This window comes from Tiliqua scincoides, chromosome 1 (genome assembly GCF_035046505.1).
Source record: "Tiliqua scincoides isolate rTilSci1 chromosome 1, rTilSci1.hap2, whole genome shotgun sequence".
NCBI lineage: Eukaryota > Metazoa > Chordata > Lepidosauria > Squamata > Scincidae > Tiliqua > Tiliqua scincoides.
The window spans coordinates 165,352,313-165,370,336 of record NC_089821.1 but is presented as its reverse complement, the minus strand read 5'-3'; the positions used below and the strand labels follow the sequence as shown (position 1 = coordinate 165,370,336).

At 42.5% G+C, this 18,024-nt stretch overlaps 1 protein-coding gene across 2 annotated transcripts in view; it reads left to right on the top strand.

Annotated features, from left to right (window-relative positions):
• SNTG2 (syntrophin gamma 2) overlaps positions 1–18,024 on the top strand; it is a 272,584-nt gene that overhangs the window by 230,488 nt on the left and 24,072 nt on the right. For both annotated transcript variants that reach the window (XM_066640310.1, XM_066640309.1), the window contains exon 13: positions 11,428–11,499. In XM_066640310.1, coding sequence (XP_066496407.1) covers positions 11,428–11,499 — 72 coding nt within the window. The remainder of the gene's footprint in view (positions 1–11,427; positions 11,500–18,024) is intronic.

Sequence of the window (18,024 nt, the reverse complement as noted above, 5' to 3'; positions counted from 1 at the left end):
AGTAGGGCCGTTGGGGGATGTTAGGCTCACATCAGCAGCATGGTGTACCTTGTAATTTGTACAAGAACTGAAGGCCAGGAAACAGAGACTGGGTGTCAATGGGCAATTTTCACAATGGAGAGAAGTGAAAAGCAGTGTGCCCCAAGGATCTGTCCTGGGACCAGTGCTTTTCAACCTCTTCATAAATGACCTGGAGACAGGGTTGAGCAGCGAGGTTGCAAAGTTTGCGGACGACACCAAACTTTTCCGAGTGGTGAAGGCCAGAAGTGATTGTGAGGAGCTCCAGAAGGATCTCTCCAGACTGGCAGAATGGGCAGCAAAATGGCAGATACGCTCCAATGTCTGTAAGTGTAAAGTCATGCACATTGGGGCAAAAAATCAAAACTTTAGATATAGGCTGATGGGTTCTGAGCTGTCTGTGACAGATCAGGAGAGAGATCTTGGGGTGGTGGTGGACAGGTGGATGAAAGTGTCGACCCAATGTATGGCGGCAGTGAAGAAGGCCAGTTCTATGCTTAGGATCATTAGGAAGGGTATTGAGAACAAAACGGCTAATATTATAATGCCGTTGTACAAATCTATGGTAAGGCCACACCTGGAGTATTGTGTCCAGTTCTGGTCGCCGCATCTCAAAAAAGACATAGTGGAAATGGAAAAGGTGCAAAAGAGAGCGACTAAGATGATTACGGGGCTGGGGCACCTTTCTTATGAGGAAAGGCTACGGCGTTTGGGCCTCTTCAGCCTAGAAAAGAGACGCCTGAGGGGGGACATGATTGAGACATACAAAATTATGCAGGGGATGGACAGAGTGGATAGGGAGATGCTCTTTCCACTCTCACATAACACCAGAACCAGGGGACATCCACTAAAATTGAATGTTGGGAGAGTTAGAACAAACAAAAGAAAATATTTCTTTACTCAGCGTGTGGTCGGTCTGTGGAACTCCTTGCCACAGGATGTGGTGATGGCGTCTAGCCTGGGCGCGTTTAAAAGGGGATTGGACAAGTTTCTGGAGGAAAAATCCATTACGGGGTACAAGCCATGATGTGTATGCGCAACCTCCTGATTTTAGAAATGGGTTATGTCAGAATGCCAGATGCAAGGGAGAGCACCAGGATGAGGTCTCATGTTATCTGGTGTGCTCCCTGGGGCATTTGGTGGGCCGCTGTGAGAGACAGGAAGCTGGACTAGATGGGCCTATGGCCTGATCCAGTGGGGCTGTTCTTATGTTATGTTCTTATGGTGTGCCTTGACAATTTTAGCACCTTGTCAGTGTGCCACGAGATGAAAAAGGTTGAAAATCACTGTTCTAAGGAAAAACAAAAGTCCCTATAAGTAGAAAAGTAGTTCTTAGGGAGTGAGTTGAATGAAACCTGATCTCACCATTGTGCAACTTTTTTTGCTGGCAAGGAGTTTTTTTACATGGAGAACATTCAAGTTGTGGCATGTCCTGTCAAGTTTCTACAACCCCATTCTCCTGTATGTGCAAAACAGGTTTAAGACTGCAATCTTATGCACACTTTCCTGGGAGTAAGCCCCATTAAACACAATGCGACTTACTTCTGAGTAAACACGCATAGGCTTGCCATGTAAGAGAGGTGTAATCCAGTGGTTATGTGGATTTTCAGATCAAGAGCCCTCACCAAATACTATCATAAACTCTTTGCAGGCAAAACATCAGGTCCTTTACATCTATACAAAAGTGGTTTGCAAATGACTCCCTGTCCCAAAAGGGCTCACAATCTAAACAGATGCAGAAGAATCATAAGCAAACAGCAATGAGAAAAGACACTGGGCAGGAGTGAAAAGGGACTCTCCCTCTGCTAAATAAGAGGAGCACCACTTGAAAAACGGCCTCTTGCCCATTTAGCAGGGGATACCACTACAGGTTATCCAGGTTCCGCTCCCAAAACAACCGGATTAGAACATCATTGACACAAGCCTATTGAGATTACCAGGCCTCCACCAGCATACCTTTTCTATTGCTCTTGGTGGCTTTGAGTTCTGCAGGATGGTGAACAATCAAGGCACACATTTCCCCTCACTTGGTCTCCTGCTCTCCCATTTCAGTAGAAAGAAAGAAATTCACGTATATGTCTTTGCAAGCATAGAACTATGTAGTGCTGAATACTTTTCTGAAGAAGTCACTTAAACCAACTTAGAACATCCTGGCAAAGGAGCACCATCTTGCACAGATCAGCACATTTATAATAGTTTAATTACAAAGCTGAATATCAGCACTGTCAATCTTGATGGTTTAAACCAGTTAATTTTTTTTAAAAGGTTAATCTATTATTCAAGAATTGTATGAAAACTTCAGTAAAGTCATTCAGTGGAAACAAATGACTCAGTCCCTTGATCAAAACAGAATCTTTATAAGAAAGGGGACAAATCGATATGCTTAATCTATTTGCTCAGGTTGTGTAGTTTTCGTTTGATTTAGTTTTTTATTCAGGCAGTATATCCTTCCGAGCTGGCAGAAGCTACTATTATGTTGGAAATAAATACTGCAAAATATGATCAACATCACATGCTTTCCATCATACGAACTGTGAAAAAGTTACACAGAATTTTTTTAATGCATTGATTACTTTTAATTTTTATCTAATTTCTAATATTCCTACAAAGCAACCCTAGGTATGTTTATTCAGAGTTAAGTCCTACTGTGGTCAGTGGTACTTACTCTCAGATACGTACCTATAGGATTTCTGCTGGGCAGCTAAATCCTATACATCAGAAAAAGCCTTCTGAGCAATATAGGTTATGGCACACACCCTCAGCCACTGGTGCAACTATACCAGTGCCAGTGCAGTTGTAGCCTGTTGTTCTTTTGAATGTGCCATGGATGTCAATCCAATGAAACACCAGTGTACCTTCACTACTGGTGCAGCCTAAATCAGCCTGCCTAAACCCCCGAATGAGGTGGAGACATGGAAGGGATCTGGGCAGGATGAAGGAGTCACTGCACACCATATTCTAAATCCTATTATTCTGATCTGATTCACACCAGATGATGGACATGCCCAAACATCAGTGCAATACTGCCTGGCTGCAGTGGCCCAGTTTCTTCTTCACAGGCTTCTGCTTGTGGCCTGGACACAACAGGTAATGAGTGACAAAAAGAAGCATTTTCCCTTCCTGTCAATACATACTTAACAGATTTTGATGACCTGGAAGTAGTACAGAACCACTTTATTACAAAGCAGTTTCTACATCTAATTCCTTCTAATTTTGTTTCCTATTAGAGGATTTCAATACTGGTGAGAAACAATTCTCATTCAACTTGTTTTAAAAGCACTCATAAGAGAAGGTATGGAAGAAGCAAATGGTCAGTGTGGTTGTAAATAAACAAGCATTAAAAAAGAGTTCTCACCTCAGACTGAATCGATTGCCACTGAGTTTCACATAAAGTGAAATGCTTCAGTCTGGGCTTTGGCAACGTTTTGAAGTCCTTTAGCAAAATCTTGCAGGTGTGGGTGTATGGTGATTTTAGCCAGTGCTGTTATGTAAGGGTTTCATGTAGCTGCCTAGTTATATCCCCATCAATCAAATTTCTAAAATGCATAGGATTCTGATTTATGTGGTGTACTCTGTACAAAGTCTCTTACTCAGTACAAAGTCTGACATGTTTTGAGATATCTTGAGTGAATCTGCCTTTGGGAAAAGTAGTTAAAAGTGTGGCAGACCCCAGATAAGGTACCAAGGAGTTTCTGTAGGAATAAAACAACGTTTCAAGATCTGAACAGGTATAAAGCTTGGCAATTAGTTTGTAACCAGAGTTGCCCAAGAGGCTAATTAGGAACTGAAAATTATGCTTTTGACTTGTCGCTGGCAAGGTTTGTTGAGCTATCGTCCTCTAGATGCTATCAAATAAAACAGCAACAAATGTGATTACAGAGTATTCTCAATAAGCTATTGCTAGGCATTTTCCACTTGTAATTCATTTTAATTATGTTTACATTTTAGACCATTTGAATCCAATGGTAGCTCAGGAATTCTAGCAGAATGAACCTATTCAAAAAGCAGCCCAAATAGTTTCTAAGCATATTAACCAGTAGGGCAAGGAATGCAAAGTTCATTCAACAAATAAGGGTTGAAGTTTGAGAGATCACAACTAATGTTATTAGTTATATTTTGACAATGCATATGTCCTGTTAGATCTCATTCAAGAAATACGGGGGAGCTGTATCTGCAGATCCTGTACCCATGGTTTCGGTTATCTGAGGATCCCTGGATGCACCCCCCCTGGGCCCCCTACACATCCTGCAAAGGATCTACTGAGTCCAGAGAGGCTGTGCACATTCACCCAGAATGCGCCATTTAGGCCGAAAAAGTACCACTTCCTTTTTTTCCATAAAACTGGAAGTGATGTTTTTATGCCTTTAAAAGTCATTATGGGGACTGGTTAAGCTCCAGAAGGTGAGGGGCATCTCAGGTATCTGCAATTTCAAGTATCAGTAGGGTGTTCTGGAACGGAACCCCCCCCCCCCCCCCGTGAATATCAGGAGATCTGGTCTAGAGGGTAGAGACTCCGTTAGCCCGAAAATAACATCAGAAGGTCGCCAGTTCAAGGACACCGGCAGCTCCCTGAACAGCTGAGAATGGCAAGACCTTGAAGCAGCTGACAAGCCCAGCTGAGTGATTTCACCTGCTCTTGGTGTGAGCAAGAAGCGTCTTGGTTGCCCTCCATGTGTGAGATGGAGCTGCTTGTCAGCCTGCATGCGAGAACTAGAGGCCAGAAGTGAGACCAAACCAGGAAGATCCATTCTGAAATGTTGTTGGTTCTTGAAAGAGAGAACCTCTATGTTTGTAAAAATCCCCTTGAGGGATTTATAAATGCCTATGTAAACCGCCTTGAATAAAGTCAGAGGAGTAATCCGATGACCAGAAAGGCGGTATATAAATACCTAGTTGTTATTATTATATCAGGGCATGTCTGTATCAGTTGTCCTAGTTCTGTTTGTTCTTTGTATTGTCCCTCACCTGCAACAGGCTCTTGCATAGTGGTAAGGTATATTTATATTGTGATACCCACATATGCTTTTGACGCACCACTAGAAACAAGAGTTTTGTTTGTTTTGCATGTGTTGTTTGGGATTGGGCCATTAGCAATTGCTGTGTTTCTTCATTTTGCTTCACCTCCCTCCCAAAATGTCGATGATAGTCAGATAATGTATTACTTGGGCATTGGGAACTGTAATGGAGTTTCTTCTCCAGTATTTTGGTGAATGGTAATGGTTAGTGGACAGAATTTAAAAACAATCAGCAAAACATGTTTGCTCTAATGCATTATTTCAGCAAAACATGTTTGCTCTAATGCATTATTTCATGCAGATTATGCAGTCAGACTCTCTTTAATCGCTGATGCAACAAGATCTTCTGGTTCCCCACTGCAAACATTTGATGGAAGCTATTGTTGATGAGGTGACTAGGGTTTATCGGTGCACAGACCCAACTGCTGGATTGGTCTAGGAATGACATGAGTACTGCCCGTTCGTGGTTTCTACTTCTTTTCATGGCTTCTGCCCATATATGGCTTCATATTCCTGAGATATTAGCATATAAAGGAATACGTGCTCATACCCTAAGGATATGAGCTCATGCACCCTTAGTCAACTTGAAGTATGTAATGTTGGACTATTTTAAAAAAAGTGTGTATAAAAATACACAATCAAAGTTTGAAAGATACATTCTAATCAGGTATCTGATGAGAAGACACATTTTAACGTCAGATATCTCCAATTCATGTTTCAAGTTTAATTTTTGTATAGGACCATTTTGGGCCCAGTCCTATCAAACTTTCCTGCACTGATGCATCAGTGCCAATAGGATGTGCACTGCATCCTGAAGTGGGGGGACAGTCATAGAGGCTTCCTCAAGGTAAGGGAACATTTGTTCTCATACCTCAGGGCTGCATTGCAGCTGCATCAGTGCTGGAAAGTTGGATAGGATTGGGCCCCTAGTTTCATATATTAGGGCTAGTCACTTTTTGTATCTGTTTATAGGCATTTTGGCAATGCTGAAACATAGATTTAACGTCATTTATTTTTAGTTTTTATCTGTCAGCATTTTTTAATCCACAGTTCGTCCATTTGGCATGAATTTTTCCAGCTCATGTCTGACTACTAATTCTCATTAAATATTTAAAGATTTTTCTTTTACTTGACATCTTCATCCAGCAAATAGTTTGCTGGTGATGGATTGTTCTGAATGCTTAATAATATGATGGAATATTTGAAAGTTGATGATCACGCACACTATTGTAGAGCTTTAAAAAAACAAGGAATCCAGCCATGCTAAAAATAAGGCTTTGTCAACTCTGTACAGATTCACAGCCTATCGATTTGTTTGGGTGTAAAGCATCATGACACAGTAAATTCCATTGAAACTCCACCAGCTTTTTAACTTGACCCTGATCAAATGGCAGAATCCGGAAGATTCATGGCTGTGGCGCAAGCCATGCATTTCCATGCATGTTCTTAAACCTGTATTTCTCCAACAGCAGTCCTCAGCATTATTGAGAATCTGTTTCTGAAATTGAGAAGGATTTCAGAAACAGTTTAGGATGGGGCACATGGGCCTGTTGTGCAAAGAGAAAGTAAAACCCAGAAAGGTATACAAATATTTGGGATCAAATGAAGAAGCTACCTGGAGTAGATCCCATAACTGTGTGTTTTAGACACAGGATTCAGCTACAACAATTTGCCTTGGTTTGTATTTGTCATCTTCAGAAAACACCTCCTGTTTTAGGTAGCGATGAATAAGCTGCTTAGCGCTTGACCCAGAATCATTTGGAAGTGTTCCAAGTTCTTCTTCCCCCCAAAATTGGCTAATTGCAGTCTAATTTAAGATGGTGTGGAGAGACAAGCAACAAGGAATGACTGTGAGCAAGTACAGCTGCACATAGTTGCAACCCTATTGACATAGAAGTAGACCCATCGCTTTCCATGGGTGTTATTCTTAAGTAATGGTGCACTGAATTGTAGCTGGGGCCTTTGTTTCAAATGGAAACAAGGATTACATCCTGCTGTTTAAAAAACAGACATCTGCAAAATGCAAGCATTTGCAAAATGGACGAAGGATGCAGCAGGCTCTGCTAAAGAGAAGGAGGCTTGCTTGATTTCAATGGAAGACTCGGGAGCTGTGAAAAGGTTAACTTTGGCTGGAGTTTGCCAGGGGTTGCCTTGCAGATGAACAGCCTTCTAATTATCTCTGCATGGCTTCTCAGGTGCTGCTTGAAAAGCAACTTCTCCAGAGTTGCTTGAAAAGCTCTGACCCCTGAGCAAACTCGGAGATAAGGAGAGGTGAGTTTGATTTATTGGCAGAAATTTCTCACCATATAGACGACGAGTATCTGCAGTAGTTTGACTTCAGAAGAATTCTTGGAGCTGGAGAAGTTAACATCTCCTTTTGGAAGGGTCATTCCAAGCTCCAAAAATATATCCTGGTAGGGCCAGCACACTCATGGGTCTGAATGAACTAGCTGCTTTGGGCTGTGGACTGGGAGAGAGGGCAAATTGGCAGGGGTACCAATTCAGCTTGCTTGTAAGCCATAGCAAATCAGGTTAAACAGCTATATGGGCAAATGCAGGCCCCTTCAAATTGACTCCAAACATTTTTAATGCTAACTTTGGCAGCAACTCTGTTTGGATCACTAAGTAGAGGCATGGTTCCCTCCAGAACACACAGACCTCTGTGGCTTCACTGCAGGGGTGTTCAGAATACTCCCAAGTGCCTTCTGTAGTTTATCAGCAGACTGCAAATGGGAAGGTGGGTCTTGTGAGCTCACTGTGTCACTTAATAGAAGGAAACACCATTCAGGATATTTTGATTTGGTCTTATGAAGAAACTACCATTATGGCCTTATGCCAGTAGATAAGGAGAAGGGTTATATCTTTAGGGGTCCATTTTCATTTTTCTTTGCAATTTCTTCCTGACTAGGAGCACATTATTATTTTTTAAATAAAAGAAAACTCTAATATAAAAGTGCCCTGGATACTATTTTCAGTTAGAAATGATGTGAAAGATCAAGGAGAAAAACTGCAAATATTGTAAATTTCCTTTTCAGCCAGTGTCCCTTTGTACCATGAGCATTTTGCTGTTCAAAAGCCTGTATAATGTCACTCGTGTTCTAACGATGACCTTGCACACTGGGATACCCAGACAGTTTCAATATAGCTTTCAGCATTATAGGTGGTTTCTTTTTTCCCCTTTGTAACACTCAGAGTAAAAGATTTTTGGATATACTAGTGCCCTTTGTGAACTATCATCCCTGACCATCTTTGCTGCAAAAAGCACAGAAGGTTGAATGAGGTTCAGGGAAATAAAAGCAATCCTAATAGAAGACAAAGTCATGGGACCCCAGATTTAATGATAAAGGAAGGCCATTTTTGAACACTTTAGCTATGGCACCGAGAGCTAAAAGGTAAAGATACTTCACATCAGGCAAAACCAACAGTTGTTAAATGTGGAGCAGCTGCTAGGTTGAAGACTTAGCAGCACAGTCCACAGGCACCATTTGGTTAGTGAAAGCACCTAAACAGGATTAAATGTAGCACTTCCCTTTACCTGGGTAGTAGATTGGTCTGTGTAATAGTGGTGCTAGGGCCAATAAGTGTGTCTCCTTCTTCTTCTTTTGAAGTAGGTCACCATTTGAAACCAATCTCGTGGAACCCAACAGTGCTGCCTGAATCCAGTCATTATGATCATATTTTGTTCAGCCAAGGGAAGTGTTAGAGGGAGAAATTTACATTCGGACTTAGCCCAATGGAAGCACTTATCTTTGATTTTGAAAAGTGAAAGTGTAGGAATTCACTCCATTTTATCTAAATAATCATGATTATTGTGCAGTAAGTTTTAATCCCAGCGCCTTAGCTGGTAGCAGGAAGAAATTTCTTCTAAGAGTTTTCCTGCGGCTTTCCCGACAGTATCTGTCTCAGCTGATATAAACTGGTTTTCAAACTGAACATTGACTTGCATCTTTGGCAACAGAAGTCCACATAGCTTCTCTGTATCACGACTGTTATGCCTTTTTAAAAAAATCAAGCTGTCTAAGTATATATTTGACCATAAACATAGTCTTCTGAAATTGTGTGCATGTTTAGCTTTAGGGGTATAGTTATCTAACATTCTGAATCAGGTTCTCACTGTTCCTTATACCTTTTTCAGAGAATGATCTGCGGATATATGATGCTATCATATTTTTAGGTCTAAGCAAGTTGGTGCAAAACTCAGGAGGGAGACCATCAGGAAGCCCCATGTTGACTGTTCAGAGTTCCCAAGGAAGAGAAAAATAAGTTTAATAAATATCATATTTTAAAATAATTCAGATTTGTTTCACCCTTTTCACTGTGATCACGCTAGTTCCAAGTCAGCTCTAGTAGACTAAGGGGACAATCCTGACCTGGGAGTGGGCTGGTGCAAGGAGGGTTGCAAACGTGCCATAAGGAAGCCAGGCCGGCCTTCTGAGAAGTGCCGGCCTACAGAGGCTGACATAAGCCTCCACACCGGCTTTCACTCTGAGGCTGTATTGACCCGACTGGGCTGACGCAAGCAGCAAAGGTAGGCGGGGGGGAGGCAGGGAGTAGGCTGGAGGTAGGCGTTCCTGGTTGGGGGGAGGGCGGGTGGTGGGCGGCCCCAGGAGCAGGTGGGTGGGGAGCAGGAGGCAGCGCAAGTCTGAGGAGACCCATAGGGGCCAGCAGCCCTTACCTGGAGGTAAGGGGAAATGTTTCCCCTTACCTCTGACTGAGCTGCTTATGGCCACTATCCTGTGCTGGATACAGTGTGAGCCTCCTGACTTGCCTGTTCCAGCACAGGATAGTATTGTGCGCTTTAACTGTGCTTCCATGTGATAAACAGAATGGGGTAGTTTTGCTGCAGAAGAAATAGGTTTTGTACTGAGAAAAGTTGTATACATATTTGCTGCTTTTTAAGAGAAAAAAATGAATATCTGCATCTATTACTAGAGAGAATTATTATCCAATTCTTAAAACAGAACAGTTGAAATTGAAAAAAGGAAATCAAAACAAAAGGTTTATAGAATGTAGGATAATACTTTTTGTTGGACCAATGGCAATTATTTTGTGTGGAGCAAATACGGAAAATCATGTTTGCTGCTTTTGTTAAGAAGGAAAAGTGTGTCTACTCTTGCATAGTAGAACAAGGGAGCTTTCTGTCTCTAAGGGCGCAATCCTAACCCCTTATGTCAGTGCTTTCTAACACTGACATAAGGGCAATGCAGCTCCAAGGTAAGAGAATAAACATTCCCTTACTTTGAGGAGGCCTCCAGAAGAACAGCCCCGTTGCATCAGGCCATAGGCCAATCTAGTCCAGCTTCCTGTCTCTCACAGCGGCCCACCAAATGCCCCAGGGAGCACACCAGATAACAAGAGACCTCATCCTGGTGCTCTCCCTTGCATCTGGCATTCTGACATAACCCATTTCTAAAATCAGGAGGTTGCGCATACACATCATGGCTTGTACCCCGTAATGGATTTTTCCTCCAGAAACTTGTCCAATCCCCTTTTAAACGCGCCCAGGCTAGACGCCATCACCACATCCTGTGGCAAGGAGTTCCACAGACCAACCACACGCTGAGTAAAGAAATATTTTCTTTTGTCTGTTCTAACTCTCCCAACATTCAATTTTAGTGGATGTCCCCTGGTTCTGGTGTTATGTGAGAGTGTAAAGAGCATCTCTCTATCCACTTTATCCTTCCCATGCATAATTTTGTATGTCTCAATCATGTCCTCCCTCAGGCGTCTCTTTTCTAGGTTCAAGAGGCCCAAATGCCATAGCCTTTCCTCATAAGGAAGGTGCCCCAGCCCAATAATCATCTTAGTCACTCTCTTTTGCACCTTTTCCATTTCCACTATGTCTTTTTTGAGATGCGGCGACCAGAACTGGACCCAGTACTCCAGGTGTGGCCTTTCCATCGATTTGTACAACGGCATTATAATATTAGCTATTTTGTTCTCAATGCCTTTTCTAATAATCTCAAACATAGAATTGGCCTTCTTCACTGCCGCCGCACATTGGGTCGACACTTTCATCGACCTGTCCACTACCACCCCAAGATCTCTCTCCTGATCTGTCACAGACAGCTCAGAACCCATTAGCCTATATGTGATTGCACCCTAAATGGTTTTTTATTTGTTTTTTTTAATTGTAGGATGTAAAAGGATCCTAAGCAGTGAACTAAAATTTGGGGGCCAAGTATTATCAGTAGTTTAAAAAATAATATAATTAATAACTACGTTACTACGTTCAAATACTTGGGGTACTGCAGTAGCAGAAATATAGTGATATTCATGTTGTGTATGCAATCTTTATCAAGTTTTAGTCAATAATAGAAAAGTTACTGAAATATCATGAAGGAAATTTGGATCCACCCAATATGTCTAATAATATTTTCTTCTGGCATTATAGGTAAGCACGTTAGACTGGATCCGGGCTGAAAAAATCTATAACCTCTGTGAGGTTCTATTTAAAGTTCACAAGGTAAGTTTTCTATAAGACATGGACTTTTTCATCAGCATGGGAGCTTGTTTCTTTGACCTTAAAACAAAATTAATAGTGTGTTTGGATTAATCTCATTCAGCAGGAAAAAGTCAACAAAAACTTAGATAACATTGTAGCAATATTTTTTATCAGTTGACTATTGCAATTATTTGTATGATTGGCCTGTGATGCGTTCCTGGCTCATTCTGATCTAATTAGGTCAGCAGTCACTGCTATTTCCTAAATTTCCTGGGAGAACATTGCACTTCTCTGCCTGTGACAATTGGTTCAGTGGAACAGCACAAGCACCGACATATACAGAGAATAGGATCTTGGTATTAGAGTGGAGAAATATCTGTGACTGAGACATGGCAGCTGGAGCTCAATACTGAGCTAGATGATGCAGATAAGGCAGCTTCACATATCCACATATAGGCATAACATTTGAATAGGCCGTACAGGCATAACATCCTGTGCACATAAGCAGTTGTGTAGCTGGGGAGGGGGGTTCACAGAGATGCTTCCATGCTGCTACATGGGGCACAGCAATACCACCCTCACTGTGGCCACGACGTCCTGTCCCCCTTGCTTGTAGCTCATCACCACCCCCGCGCCCCCTCTCAATGTGACCAGAGTCGCATCTGAAAAGTGTTCTGAGGCCCAGAAAGGCTGTGTGCGACTTCCCCAGGCCTCAGAAGGCTTAAACACCTTTAAGCATCACTTCCAATTTTCCCCAGAAAACCAGAAGTGGCATTCTAAGTCCTTCTGGAGGCCTCAGAACACCCTCTGGATACAACAGTGAGTGAGAAAGTAATCCGTAGCTAAAGCCCACATATTCAAATACATGTGGGTGCCAAGGGGGCTAACTAAGGACACTGGGCACCCACTTGAATTTCCTAATCTGAGAAAATGACTGACAGTGGCTCTCTAGTATTATATCAACTCTTCTGACCTGTTTAAAGATGATGGGAGGGCTTTAGGGAATAGTGCTGGTCTAGTTAGTCATCTTTGAGAAATAAGGGCTTTCCTTATTTGTACATTACCATCTTTGTGTTCATTCTCAGGTCTTCTCTTAACATCTAGCAAGGTTAATTTCAAGAACATGTGAAATTAGAAGCAAATTCCATGGTTGCATTTTCATTTGAGGGGCGGGGAAGAGTGGGAAATAAACTACCAAGACATAGCCCTTTATGTTCCTGACATTTTAATAAATGAACACTTAATTGTCAGTCTTGATGAATATATTAACTGAAACACAAAAGCGTCAATGTACTACTTTAGCCTCTGTTCTGTTGACACCGGTATAAATGATAATGAAGGAAACTTAGAGCAAATCAATTAAGTTGGAGTAAACTTAATTTCAAGAAGAGATTAAAGCTTCCCTATTACAAATTCTAATGCTTAGTTTGCTCTACAGAAAATTTTCTTCTGAGTTATGTATACAAATTAGTTTTTCGTAGCATACTGATGATGAAATATCTTTGGGGGAAAATTATATATCAGGGACGTGTGGTACGGGTGTGGCAGGTGAGGCAGAACCACCCCAGTAGTCCATGGAAAAGCAGCGCAGCTTTGCTCCACCGGATCCAGACCCTCCGTGTTGGGCTGGCTCTTCATTCTACGCCAGCCTTTGGGTTGCTGTAGAATCAAGGATCCCCATTGCAGGGTTACTTGGTTTACCCGGGAGAAGGGGCAAAAGTCCCCTTCTCCCAAGGAGAAAGCGGCAGCTGCCTGGAGCACGCAGGATGCAGCAGCAGCCATTTCCGGTGCCGCTGCAGCCCCACACGCCAGGTAACTAAGAATTGGGCTGCCCATCTGCTGCCCCAATCCACAGACATGTGAATGCAGCAGTGGTCTTACACCTTCTACTTGGTCAGTTTTTTCTATAAAACACATGATCGGTGGAAGAGAATGCATAGGTTAAGTGTTAGATCTGGTCTACAAATGTAGCAGAAGGAGGTAGATCTCTGGGATGGCAGAATGGATTTTTCCATTTGCTACTTCAGAAAAAAGTTACCTGCCTCCTATTTTTTTAAAACTACCTGTCTGAAATTAGAAGACTAACACCTCAGAGATGAGAGGGAGGGCGGTCATGCAGGTTCTGGGACAGAACATTTCTCCCTCAGATGCAGGAACGTGCAGGGGTTTGTTGCTTTTAGAAGAGGGGGCACCTCAAAAATGGCATCCTCCACTTCCAGTCTGAATTTGCACTGTTTGCTACCATCTCAACATTCTGCCACATCATCCCACCTCATTCAGCAAACGTGCAAGCCCTGCCTTAGGCCACAATCCTATCCACACTTTCCTGAGAGTAAGCCCCATTGACTATAATGAGACTTAGAGCCCAATCCTGGGCTTGGCGCGCCAGCTTACTGCCAGCGCGCACTGTCGCAAACATGCTGCTGGGCAACCGCCTGTGTTAGCCCAGCTGGCCGGTGCTGGGCTAGCACCAGGCAGGCGCCTGGCCTCCGCCGCTCGGTGGTCACATGGACTGCTGAGCTGCAGTAAGGTAAAAGGGGGCGGGGGAAGGCGGGGAGGGGGGAGGCGGGGAGAGGGCAGGGAGGAGACGTGCTGGGGGAGGGAGCGGGGAGGGAGGGAGATGGGTCTGGTGGAGCTGTGCTTCACCGATCCAGAGCATTTGTGTGGGACTTGGCGCCCAACATGAATGCTCTTACGTTCGTGAATTGAGTAGCTCCATGCTTAATGAATGCTCTTAGTGAATTGGGTCGCCCCATTGTGTGGCTACTTCCCTTACCCAGGAGAAGGGGACAAAACTGCCCTTCTCTCGAGGTGCCACCTGTGGTTGTCGTTGGTGCGCAGGATGCAGTGGCAGCCATTTTTGGTGCCACCGCAACCACGTGCCGCAGTTGCTCAGGATTGGGCTACCCGTTCTGAGTAGATATGCATAGGATTGGGCTCTCAGTCTTTTATTCAGGTAAACTACTGTAGAAATTATTCAGTATGTGTAATTGAAATACTCAATTTTAGATTATAAGGTCCTTGCAACATGGACCTGTTATCCTATATGCTGCAAAGCATCACCTAAACTGATTGTTTGGAAATGTATCCTGGTAGTTATGCAACTGAACAGAGGAACTTACTGCATTGCTTAACAGTGCAAGGCAAACCTATGCATCTTTATTTGGATGTAAGACCCAATGTGATCAATGAGATCTGCAGCCCAGTCCTATCCAACTTTCCAGCGCTGGTGCAGCCACAGTGCAGCTCCGAGGAAACTGAACAAACATTCCCACACCTTGGACTGCCTTCCCACCACAGAATGCTGTACACACCCCATTGGCAAGGCTGCATCAGCACTGGAAAATTGGATAGGTTGGGCCATCACTCCCATGTAAGTGTGCATATAAGTGTAAACTAAGCACCTTTCGGATCTTTTCCCAGTATCACATCTTGTTAGATTGCATCTGACAATTTGTATCACTAGGCAGCATAAAACAAACATTATCAAGGAAAATAATTTCTTTTCTTCAAATATTTATTATACTTGCACATAATTTATCACCCTTTCAGGGAACTGACCCTAAAACGTAGATAAGCATCGTTATGTGTCTTTGTGTTCATTTTGTAATGTTTATCATGCCAATCTGCCCATAAAGCATATAGTGGAAGCCTACAATAGATTAGGACAAACATAATGTCCTTAGTTCCATCCAAGTGTGGGCAAGTGCAACAAAGCTCACTCTCACAAGGGATCTTTCCTTCCCCTCTTACCACTGCAGCTTTCTGGTTTCCCCCAAAAGCAGCACCTCAGCTTTAGGGGACCCAAAGGATCACCATATAAGAAGTGGCACAGGAGACTGCACTGTGAGGGAAGGATCCTCAAAACTGCATGGAGGCACCTTCTTAACAGTTGTAACTATTACTTTGAACCGGTCCCAGAAACAAAATTATAACAAGTGAAAGGCTCCGAGCTCTTTTGGATCAGGTCTCAATAATCTTTGATGACCAACTGAAGTTCCTAAATTCTTTTTGAAGTCAAAATGCATAGTCTGAATATTTTGTGAAACAAAAAACTTAGAAATATGGAGTAGATTCCGATTAAGAGTTTCTCCCATCACGCAGTGATCTTTCAGGTCACCGTGGGATGAGAATCAAGTGGATTTAGAAGTGATCTACTGCATGAAATATGCTCCTTATCAACCCTCATTGAACATGCTGCAGAAATCAAGCTTCTCTGACAAGCATTGGGTGTGGAATTTATTGCATATTGGACTATTTCCACATGTGGTGGCTGTGTAAGCCAATATACATCGCTTCAGATGTTTCACTAAATCAACACAGTCTCACATCTTCAAATCTGCACTCGCTTTGTAATGTGTCCAGTCAACAGGGAGGAAAAGAAGCAGACAAGTGTTTTAGAACAGCTGGAGAATGATGAATACATTCTTCTGGCAGGTACAGCTGTGTCTGAAGGAGTCAAAAGCTGCTCTAACAGGGCTCTAGGCTCACAGAGGAATCCAATCAATTCTTTTTGCCTGATTTCCCCTAGTATGGTTATGATAGTTTCCATTTCACAATTTTCTTTCTACCTGTTTACTCCCCAGCTACAAAGAAACTGCTAGCTGCTCTCCTCTCTCCTTTTGTTCTGGCCACCATTTTATTGTGATAAGCCTCAAAGCAAATGGACTTCTGGGTTCCCACCCCATCTACCTTTTTCTGTCTGTATAAAAACATCTATCCTGTATTGGCCATAAACAGAATTTTGTCTAGGATAGCCAGTGTAGTCTTGTGGCTAAAGTGCTAGATGTAAACCTAAATCTGCAATCCTATGCACACTTTACTGGGAGTAAACACAATGAGACTTATTTCTGACAGTGCTGTTCCAGTTCAAATCTGTTAAGTTGTTATACTTAACGTGTGTTCCGCCAGCATAACATGCTTTAAGGTAGTAACAAAGGGCACAGTCCTAACCAGGTCTACTCAGAAGTAAGTCCTATTTTGTTCAGTGGGGCTTACTCTCAGGAAAGTGTGGTTAGGATTGCAGCCAAAAACCACTATGTTGGCACATGTGACCTGACTGCTGCCATAAGTGGTGAGCAGCCAGGTTTGCACTCCAATGGACCAGGGACACCACAGGAGCAAGTAAGACTGTGTAGGGGGTGAAACGAGTGGGGAGAGGGCAGAGTGGGCAGGACAGAGAAGAAATAGGGTGGGGAGGAGGGCGGGTTGGGCCCAGGTATGAGAGGATTTGGTTGCAGCAGCACCCGCAGAATCCTAGCCCACTTCCCAGGCCTAATTTGTCTGCATGGATCAACTCAGACTTGTAACAACCATAGAGCAGGTGCAGATCCACGCTGGCCTGTGGCGGCTGCTGAGGATTATCCCAAGGCAAAGGAACAACTATTCCCAATAACATAAATGTTGGTAGTATAAATCACTTTGATCTAGGATTCCAAAGGGCTCTTTTACCCTGAATTACAAAAGAAGTGTTGCAAAAGCAACATGTATAATGTATGATTATATATAATGTTATTATCCTGAATCAAACATGATATGAAATAATTTAGCTATCCTTAAGGACAATCCAGACTTTTTTTGGTCTTTTTTTTCAAAAGGTATATCCCTTTTATTTTCTTTCTAGGATTTTTTAAAAGACTTTACAATCAAAATATAATTAAGCCATTTTTTCCCTCTTCTGCGATTTTATTGACTTTAATGGGTTTTTCATCAGGGTAAATTTTCCCAGCTCTAATGACTCACAGGGATGCCATTATAAGGATGTTTAAACAAAGCAATCTGTGAAGCATAAAACTAATATTATAAACTCGTAATTAAAAATGTTGCTTGCTTGATTTACATATTCTGGTGGGCAGGATTTCTAAAGGGGATACCTTTTTACTATACAACATTAGCATGAGAGTATTGTTTCTTTCAAGCAGCAGCAATTCAAACACTCGTGGTTGTCAATATATTATAATTATTCATGTTCTTGCCACTTGAATATCACATTTTCTTTTTTAATACCCTTTAAAACCATTTTTATCACATTTACTTTCACAGCAAGTCACTCAGGTAGTTCCCCATTATTCCCATTTAATGGGCAGGAACCTAAGGCTTAGTTTATTTGTCCTACCACTGAGCTGTCATCCTCACCCAGCGTGTGCTCTGATGAATACAGTGAGCTTTGATATATGGTGGGATTCCCCATTTGCTTTAACGGAGTGGGAAACATTGAACTTCTATTTATGCTGAAATGAACTTGGCGGACTATTATATATTTGAACCACCATTCAGAGCATGATACCATAGTCTTCTGAGACTGAAGGATGCCAACAACAACAGAATATCATCTCTTTTTTTTTTTAGGGAGTTGTGCAGCAGATACAGATTCTAGATCATAGTAAAACATAGCAGCAAGCAGGCCACATGTATATTCACTAAACAGATTTTTGGTGCTTTTGACGGTAACTGCTCCAGTTGCCTGCTATGGGATGATGAGAAGTACTCAAATTCTACAAGCAGATGATTAGTGCTGTCAAAACTTAACCATCTGTTAAGAGGTAC